This window comes from Electrophorus electricus, chromosome 10 (assembly GCF_041902795.1).
Source record: "Electrophorus electricus isolate QZ-2024a chromosome 10, ASM4190279v1, whole genome shotgun sequence".
NCBI classification, from domain to species: Eukaryota; Metazoa; Chordata; class Actinopteri; order Gymnotiformes; family Gymnotidae; genus Electrophorus; species Electrophorus electricus.
In genome coordinates this window covers 15,762,897-15,773,276 of record NC_137506.1, presented here as the reverse complement: position 1 = coordinate 15,773,276, position 10,380 = coordinate 15,762,897, and the positions used below count along the sequence as shown (strand labels likewise).

The window sequence follows — 10,380 nt, the reverse complement described above, 5'->3', positions numbered from 1 at the left end:
TGCTGGTTTTATTGATCAGGATAAACCACTGCATGTTGTTCATACCTGACCTCACATCCCAGTGCCACTATTATTATCGCTGTGCATCATTCCGAGGACCAACTTCCTGCTTGCGGCGCTCATTGCACTGTATGTGAATCGTTACAAATTTGAGCTTGCGGTGTGGTTTGGTAAAACAGCTGATTCGTTCAGCCACTGTGCTTAAGTGAGGGAGTGTCAAAAGGGTATGGCGGTGGAATTCCAGTGGTGTTTATTCTACACTGAGGAACAGTGGCAATTTCCCCCCCTCTCCATGTTGTCCTCTATCACAATCATTAACCAGCCATCTCCTCTGAACAGGATGGAGGCAAGGAAGGAGGAAAACAGGGAAGGAGTGAGAGGGGTGAGGGAGATTTTTAGGATTTGGCTTCTTCAAATCTCAATGCCCCCAGATAAATCTGGATGGCAGGGAGGTCCAGGGGAGAGCTTTTCCCATAGACCCTACAGCGACGTAGCAGACATATGGAGCAGGAGGAAGGAGTTGACCCTAAAGCTCCTTACCTTTACATATCCAGGTCTTACAGGGCTCACGGCAAGGACAGAAAAGCGGTAAAAATAAACACACACACACACACTCTGCACCATGACAATACTGTACTCACCGAGAAAGGCCAACCAAAGAAGCTGAACCAGTTCTTTTACTCATCTTTGCAGTATTAAAAGTTTTGCCTAATAAATGGATTGTAGTTAATGTCTGAACTTGTGTATGTGAAATGTTATAATTGCAGTAGAGTGATTCCCATGGTAGAAGTGAAGTTCAGGTTAACAAGGCTCGCAGTTGGCCCTCTGCAGCTGTAGCATCTGCACTGCTGCTCACATTAGACAGACTGAAACACTGAGGTGGGGTTACATGGCCCTTGTTCAGAGTGTTATGTTAAAATTATGTTCTCCTAATGAAATTTGTTTGGCCTGGATCACAACATCACTTAATTACACTCCTTTGTTTCTGTTTTTGTTTTTGTTTTGTTTTTATTTTACACAACATAACAACACAGTAGATGTTGTCTTTCTGTACACAGATTTTTTTTTTTTGTGCCTTCAAATAAAGGCAATATCAGTGTCACCGAAAAAAAAAAAAAAAAAACTTGATTTTTTTCTTTAAAAAATATCAATTTAATAACAGGTCCAAGCTTCAAGTCTTTAATTGTCGTTTTCAGCGTCTGTGTAGTATACAGGAAATGTTATTCCCTTGAATAGAAAGGCTTTTTTGTGAAATATCTCTGGCTGCACTCAGTCCAGATTCCCTATGGGCCAAAGCTCATTTCCAGTTGGTGCTCCTGACAAGAGAACATAGGAAGGCACCAATTTCTCTCACCAAGATGCTCAAAGAGCAGGATGGAGGTGGGTGGATGGGGAAGGGAAGCGTTAGGGTCAGGGGGCAGTTGCTATGGTGGCAGTTGCTATGGTACTAGAGGTGACTGTCAGCGTGATCCACAGGTGCAACTCCCTCCAAGCCGGCATCCTCTTTCTCCATGGGCTTTCAGGTACCTTTCAATTAAAAACTACAAAATGCAACAGAAAAGGTGGCATGGAACGAGAGAAAAAAAAAATGATGCAAAACTCACATGCATACAAATGCTCAGACCCGTTGACACGCAGATAGACTCACATACTATGTACGCACAAACACACACTAGTGTAGTACATACAGTTGTGTACCTCACTCATAAACACACACATATGTACACGCAAACTTACACACACACACGCACGCACACATGCACATGCACACGCACACTCTTAAGATGTAGTGGCACACTGTCTCTAGCCCCCATTTATTCACACTGTGCTCTCTAGGATCCACTCTGAACTGGAATACATGGCTTTGCTACCATCTATATCCACATTCCCCATCTGGACAAGTATTCCATTCATAGATAGACTCCGTTTGGACCACATATTCCCAAATTTCTGTTTGCCAAGATAGCAATGGTGTTTGGTCAAGTCCTCGTTTAGAGAATACCTGCGCTTTGCTCTCACCCCCTCCGTCGGCAGTGTCATATACTTGGTCACAGAGGGCCGGGGGTGTGCCCTCCTCAGGATGGGGGTGTCTTTGAAGCGGGAGGGGAGGGACAGGATGGGGCCATGGGCGGAGCCAGAGGATGGGCCAGGCAGCAGGGGCTGCTGCAGGGCGGTGGAGTTGTTGCGGTTGGTGTTGTGAGTCTCAGCGCCGGGCAGTACTTCCGTCTGGGCCTCGGCGCTTGCAGCCGCTGCTGGGTTGGGCGCCGGCCTGCGATTTGGCTTCAGGGACCCCGAGGAAGTGGCCGCGGGCCAGCTCGGGCTCACCTGAGAGGCAGTGGTGGGGCAGTCAGGAATGTCAGTCTCTGAGGAGTGGGCCAGCGAGTCCGGAGGGCCAGCCATGCCTTTCTGGCAGGCCCCATCTGACCCCAGGGTGGCATGCTTCGATGCGGAGGGAGTGACAGCGCAGCTCTGGGCCTGGGCCCCATTGGTTTGAGAGTGCATGCTGGTGACTGCTGTTCCCTTGGCCCGGTCACTGCCATTACACACCTTGTAGCGGATCATGAGGATGATGATGAAGACGAGGACGGAGGCGACGATGATGCCACCGATGATGATGATCATGGTACCTCCCAGAAACTGCGACTGCATAAAGTGGCACCTGAGGTACTCCGACTCAGTGGTGAACTGCACACAGCCCACCACTCGAGTAGCAGTCAGAGATGTGATCCCATCGTCATAGATCGCCAGAACACACAGGTCATACTGGGTCCCGGCTGCCAAGTTGTTCACCAGGAAGTTTTTACTTGTGGGTGGGATCATTCTGTTAGGATTAGGGAACACAGAGTAGTATTAGAAAAGCACACAGGATAACATGCGTAAGAGGTATAGTTGCACTTAACAGCTTCTGTATTTGTTCCTTGATTCCTATTAATCTCTGGTTCTCAGTACCACTCTATAGGAGCAATGACTAATGCAGCTACTAATAAATATTTATACAATTATAGGTTATTGAATAATATATATAATTTGAATGGGTTTTTTTAAATCCTCAGATCAACTGAGGTTGCATGACTATAAAATTAATTCAGATTATGCGTAGAAGGAAAACATCATCTCGTTCATGACACGCATCAATAAGCAGGCAAAGCAGATGGCGGTATCAGGAATATCTCTTATCTATTTAGTGTGTGCTCTGCTGAAGGCTTGTTCTAATCCCATAATCTCAGAAGTGTACATCTGGTGTAGTTCCTATCTCGCGGTTAGAGTCCTGCAGTACCTGCAGGGTCGGCTATCACTCTTAGAGCCTTTCACTCCAGACGTGAACAATGCCATCTCTTATCGAGTGCCTCCCCCAGCCCCCGATCTCCCCTTTAGCCAGACAAACACTCGCTTCATTCAGAGGTCTGAAAAGGATGACTGTGTGATTCCCACTGCAGACCAATTGGATTCTGAGCACACAGGCTCTTGCTGGAAATGGGTTTACATGCTTTAGCCATCGCCGCAGAAGCCTTTCAGAAGAAACTGCGCAAGAACGTAGGCAATCGCATTCGCAGCCGAATCGGGCCGAATGTGGAATTGCAATTTCAGGGCACTTCCAACGCATAGAGTGCATTATGGAGTCAAACGGGGTGCTCGGATAACACACACACACACACACACACACACACTCAAAATGCGAATTCAAATGGTTTTGGTTTTGTTTCATTTATTAAAGTATATCAAACATATTTCCGGAATTCAGGCATTATCTCCTGTCTGAAGCAATGAGTGCGAATCAAAGTTATCAGTTAGAATTGTCAGAATGATTAACTGACTTTAAGGCAATACACATACCATCCTCAGGGAATGGTGGCAAATATCTGCCAATACAGATTCCCAGACATTTTACTATGAATGATATCAGCCGCAGTACATTGACAAACTTCTGCAGTAGGCACAGGGGCTGAGGCTGCTAAATAATGGCCTAATAACACAAAGAAAAGGCCTGCTGTTTTTTTTTTCTTTTTTACTTCTTTCCTTGCCTTTAAGATACATTTTGCCGAGATCAAACCATTGCTAAATGGAAAACAAAAATGGCTCCCCTGACGTTCAGTGCTTCTGTCAGGATTTGCTGAAACAGCTGCGCCAGGATTCACAGCTCCGAGTTTACTAACGTGGAGGGTACTGAAGATGGAGAGGAGCTGCTTAGCTCATCACAAACTCCAGTGCCTCATGCCACTGGGGCCGCGATAAACGCAGCTGTATGCATGCAGGAAGCACCAACGGCTGTCCTTCCAGAAACAAGATCAGATAAAGGGCAAGATACAAAACCAAACTGTGGATAGACATCTCATTGCTGTGCACAGGCCATGCAGAAACAAGGAAGTAAGCTATATGAACTCTGCTGAAACACTGCATTCTGAGTTTATTTCCATATATTATAATAAACTGTTCAAGTAATGGTTGTGTGATATAAGAGGTGCCATTCCAAGAATAACACAAGTTAATATTAGATTGCGAGCTACAGGGTGCACCATTGTTGTAGTTTGGTTGTAGCCAACCACATCCGGTTGAATGAATATCATCTGGAAACTTGCTCTAATAAACAGTTTGCTATAACTACAAGTTCAGCGCCTCATCTTTGGTCAATCAGAAATCTGGACTTTCTAAACTAATTAAATTCAAGGCTAAACTGCACTCCCCAGCACTCGGGACGGTCCAAGGATTTTGATGTTGGAAAACCTGATGTGATAGTTGCTGTGGTTATTGATTAAAACTTTAAAGGAATTAAACTTAATGGCATGAAGAAGCTTGCGCACACAAAAGCTATGCTGCGTGAGCCACCCAGTACAAGCAGACCAACATCTAGTATCGCTCAGAGTCCCATCCCCATATATATATATATATATATATATATATATACCCAACTTCAAGGCAAACGCAATTTTCTGGCTGAATGACTCTGATGTAGCAGATAAGCTGACCTCTGTGGTATTAAAATGACTATAGTCAGAGCATGCTGATACTCATTGGTATATGAAAGAATATGCCATCCTTTAATTCTGCAAGCTTATTTACATTCAAATGTTTAATGTCCATGCAATACAATGTAAATAAGCAGTTGATGCACAGCCCGTTTCTATGCCAATCTTATTCTTAATTAAAAAACCCAAAACAATTAACCCATGTAATGAACAGTATCTCTCCTAGCATCTGGCCCAATTCTCTTTAGACATGTATAGTAGCATTAATTGTGATTAGCTGGCATTAATTCTGATTCTTGAAGTTCATTGGCTCACATGATATTGATGATACCTTCACCTGGAATGACATTGAGTCTTTGTGCTTATATTCCAGGCCACAGCAGAGGTTATAGTTCTTGCGAAGGCTCAGGGTGCACGTGATCAGTCAGAAACATGATCACATGATTGGTCGGACATGTGATTGTGTGATCAGTCAAAAACGTGAACGCATGATCATGAGCAACTTTAGAAATATTGATCAGTTATGGGATACAGGCATGTTATATTAATCATTACAGTTAAAATCTCAGCTTGTCCCCCTCATTAAGACTGCCATGAAGATCTAGGGGGAAAAGGAATTTAATCCCTCTAGTCTGTTTATTTCTATTCCACACTCAGATGTGCACAGAAAATAGTGGCTGACACATCCGACATACTTCTTCCTAAGTATTAGCTCCTGCCCTCAAGCATAAGTTATAGCGTGTCAGGGTGTAAACTGTTTCAAGCACTGATTTGTGCCAGCTTCAATTAAGACTTTAAACAATCAGGCCTAGGGAACTGTGTGGCACCAAGGGCATTGTGCAATACTGTGGCTCTGTGCAATATGGTAGCTGTTATGGGTTATGTAGGTAGGTTGTGCAATGCTATTCTATTTTTGGTGCTCTACATATGATTTTATGTGCTATGCAGGTTCCAAGAAAATAGAGTATATCAAATCACACATGACACTGTATAGTTAATATTACCCAAATATGATTGGTTATCAATATGGAAGAAGGTGACTTTTGCCTCCCTTTGGAATTTTAGCAGTGTTTTTATGAGACATGAATAACATTGCAGTGTTTGAATCTTGATTCTGATTGACCTGTTTACCTATTAAAGGAAACTGTGTGCTCTCAGCCTCCTCTGACTTTCAGTTTGAGTTATTTGTTAAAATCTGCTTACCATAACAGGAAGGTATTATAAATTGTAAACATTTTCTAAAATTTGGCATAGAAATGATCAGGCGATTAAAAATATTATACAATATGACTGAATTTATTGTAGTTTGAGGCAGTGAGGCCTCCCTTGCCTCCTTAGATGTTCACCACTGGTTCCAAAACCTAAACAGAAACAAAACTCAAGACCTAAACAGAACCAGAACACAAGGCCCAAACAGAACCTGAACCAGAACTCAAGAACCAAACAGAATCTAAACCAGAAATCCAGAAATAGTGCGAAATTAAAATGGAGCAGTTTGAGGATCGGCTGTCAGAAGAGATACAGCATTACATTTATATGCTTACACATATAAGTCTAAAGGAGATAAGGTATTACCTTAGCAAGCTATTAGCTTAGTAATAGCTGGTCATAATATCTGAACTTTGACATAGCTAATGAGTTGGTAGTGTATCACTTAGCAATCACAAAAGGAGACAATCATAAGACTTTACTTTCAGGGTCTGGAAAAAGCAATTACGTGAGCAAAATCTCCAGCAACCACTTCCATTACAGCAGCACTCTGAGAATCAGAACAACCTCTGCATGTTATGAAGGAAAGACTTATATGAACTCTTACAGAAATCCCCCTCACGAATCCCCTTTGTTGAATGTTTCTTATTAGAAATTGTCATTAGATTGTTCCATTGGCTCCACATTCCTCTATAGATAGTGAGTACACTGTTTCACGTTAGATATGTGTGCATGGTATATTGCAAAATGGCCACCACTATGATTTAGTCATTTCTGCAGAGCCACTGAAGCCAAATATATTCACTTGTATTTGTTTTTTTTTTCTAGTTACAAGCTTGATTATGCAGTAAAATGCAATGGTGTGTATTCATCTGCAAAATCAATGAATGTATAAATAATAAATAAACATTGCACATTTGGTTTTTGACCTGGAACACTAAAGTCCATTTCAAACAAAGAAACTTTTCAGGTCACAGCAGTTAAAGAGAGCCATGTATGTCATCCGGAAGAACATGCTCATTTTACATTCCTGCTAATCTCCCATTCAATTACCCCCTCAATTGTTTGGCAATAGAACTGAGCTGCACTTGTTAAGATAATTGCCCTTATTGGCTTTTCTTCTAAATGAAGATTGTGGTTGAAAACTCAAAGAGGCATATGTAGCAGTATTACAAAGAGCAAATGCAAATCAAGGTTTCTTTCACTTTTTGAATAAAGTTCATACATCTTGCCTTATAAAATATTCATCAAAATCAGCTAAATGACAAAGGGATTATTGCAGCCACACAGATGATAGCATTTCCTTACCTGTAAACAAGGGAGTCATCAAAAGTGCCATTGTACTGGATCTGAAACATACGAATTCCAGGTATATTCCTCTGAAAGTTGAACTTGATGAGTGCAGTGGAAGAGGTGGCTTCTGCTATGACCACCCGTTTGTCTGGGTTCGTCTTTGTGTCTCCGGTGTGGTTGCTGCCATTGGCTCCAGTCCTGGTGGAGGTGGAGATGTCAGAGGAGCCGGGGTCTGGCTCCTGGATGTTATTGGTGCTGTTGCTAATGTGGGGGAGCTTAATAATCAACAGGTCCACAGTTTGGTGTGCCTCCCCAGCCGGGTTGGAGGAGATGCAGCTGAAAGAGCCTGTGTCCTTCACTGTGCTGATCAGGATATCCAGAGTGCCATTGTTATAGACCACAGTACGTGAGGAGTTCGACACCAGCTTGCCCTCAGGGGATATCCAGTGAATGGCTGGCTCAGGATCGCCCCTGGCTTTGCACTTCAGTGTCACTCTCTGCCCCTCCAGCACCCTCATCTCATGAGAGTAACGGGTGATAAGGGGTGGCTCACAGAGGAACTCCTCCTCTGGGATAGACCAGAAGTAGCGCCCGGTGAGGTGAAGTGGAGTAGCGCATGTCTCCAGGTCGTCCTCACGACTTAGACGCCGAAGCCAGAGGAGCTCACAGTTACAGTGTAAAGGGTTTCCTCCGAAGCTCAGTGCAAAGGAGGAGGGATGGAGCACTCCGGACGTCGCCAGCACTTGTGCCCTCTGGAACAGAGGATCCGGCGGAAGCTTCTGGAGCTTATTGGAGGTCACGTCCAGGCGATTGAGCTTTTGTAAGAGAGAGAAGGTACCTTCAGGTATGTAATCGATCATGTTGTGGTCCAGACTGAGCGTGTGCAGACTGGTCATCTTCTGGATAGCCTCCCATGGAATTGTCTCTAGGTTGTTGTAAGACAGATCCAGCTCCTCCAGGGCCAGAAGGTCATTGAAGGCTCCCAGGTGGATGAGGGTCAGTTGATTGTTGTTTAGGATTAGGTGATGGAGCTTGGACATGCCGCTGAACGTGTCGTTGCCTATCCGAGTGAGACGGTTGTGGTTCAGGTGCAAGGCGCGCAGGTTTTCCAGGTCTGCGAATGCATATGGCGTGATGTAGCTTATTGTGTTCCTTGACAGGGTGAGGTCAACCAGTCTGGTCATATTGGCAAAGTCTTTCCGCTTGACGCTGGTGACGAAGTTGTCAGCGAGCCGCAGCTCCACCGTGTGCCGGTCAATGTTCGGTGGAACGAACAGCAGCCCTTTTTTGGCACAGAGTGTAGCGAGGTTGGGGGAGAGGATTTGACAGACGCAGCGTTTGGGACAGATCTGGGCCTTCACTGCCATTCCAATAACCAACAGGCAGACAAGCAGTTTTTCCATTGTAAATCAGGTTCAGAAACCTGGAGAACAAAGAGGGACGTGATTAATTAACCAGTGTGTATCTCATCTGTGCAATCAAGCAGCACTTCAGCATATCAAAGCTTAATTATATTTAAAATTAAACACAGTGAATAGTATTCATTCTGAATATAGCGCCAGACAACGCAGGAGTGTTCATTCTTATACAGAAAGCATGGCTAACTACTGTTCTTCAAGAATTCTGTTCTTCAATAATGATTTCAGCCATTAGCTTGTTAGAGATGTAGATTAAGGACATTACAAATATACCTTGAATTTGGTAATGCTTTTGACCTATTTCATTGAAAATGTTTAGTACAAGAAGCAATTCTGTGTATATCTTTCCTTAGTACTCTTGTTTTCTCTCACTCTCTCTCTTCCTTGCTCTGTCTCTGTCTTTCTCAGTTTCTCTCCCTCTCAAACACAGAACAGCATGACTCATGTTCTCTCTGCACCAGGGTCACTTTCTCTGCACTGAGACACATGTGGAGGTGCAGAGAGCTGTTTCATAATGGCTGTGTATGAGCAGAAGATTCTCTCACATGAGGCCCTGACACGGTGGGAGATATCCGTATTATGTGGGGAGTGGATGTGGAGGCACGGTAGGCTCCACTCACCACTCAGCCACCTCACGAAACACCGAGCACACTACATTAGACACATTAGGTAAAGGCGACATGGGTGTAATGGTGAAACAGGCATCTTATCACACAGAAGTCATGAAGAGCATGCCCTACCAGGATCCTCGTCATGCCAGAAATGCATCTCTCAGGCAACACCGTCAGAGTGACACTCTCTCATGTGTTTGCATAATCCAGCTTTGTGCTGGTACCTCCCGGTACTTATCTTTATGGCCAGGGTACGGCAGGGGAAGATGTGCTATCATCTTTGGTGTTATGGTAGAAAAGTTCAGACTTAATGGTTAAGATCAGATGGGCTACAGAAGGTGTCCTCAAGCAAGGTAATGGCACTAGCTGAGCCTTGGCAAAAAAAAGTGGCCTGTACAAATTTCCTGGGACCAGCATTTAGATGCTGTACTTTTGGCAAAAATAATTGTCCAGTGGTTTTTCTTACCATTGGTAAGTTTTATGCCTTTTTATAAACTTCAACAAACAGAAGTATGGAGGCTTCTTCCACCATCTGTCTCATATTATTTCAAAAGGGGTTTTGTTGCAGTTTATTACAGGAACTCACAAGGGTACCAAAGCCTTTGAAGGGTGCCAATAGTTTTTGCCGGAAGCTTCTGTGTCGGGTTGCAGATTGACTCATCAGGAGCCTGTAGCACACAGGAAGGTCACAGCAAACAGCAGGGCAAGCACCAAACTGATGTCCACTCCCCCAGCAAACATGAAGATCATGTTCATTACTGTGCTATAATTCTTTACCATCGATTTTCATTCCAGCCTATAGACAGGCAGCTCTCTGTGGGGTAGGGTGAAATAGAGAGAGAGACAGAGAGAGACAGAGACAGAGAGAGAGAGAGAGAGAGAGAG

At 44.0% G+C, this 10,380-nt stretch overlaps 1 protein-coding gene across 2 annotated transcripts in view; it reads right to left on the bottom strand.

Annotated features, from left to right (window-relative positions):
• Positions 1–1,007: 1,007 nt before the first annotated feature.
• Positions 1,008–10,380, bottom strand: part of lrfn5a (leucine rich repeat and fibronectin type III domain containing 5a) — a 33,046-nt gene continuing 23,673 nt past the window's right edge. For both annotated transcript variants that reach the window (XM_026999834.3, XM_026999835.3), the window contains exons 2-3: positions 7,482–8,889; positions 1,008–2,821 (exon numbers count right to left, since the gene is read on the bottom strand). In XM_026999834.3, coding sequence (XP_026855635.2) covers positions 1,819–2,821; positions 7,482–8,869 — 2,391 coding nt within the window. In that variant the 5' untranslated portion in view covers positions 8,870–8,889 and the 3' untranslated portion in view covers positions 1,008–1,818. The remainder of the gene's footprint in view (positions 2,822–7,481; positions 8,890–10,380) is intronic.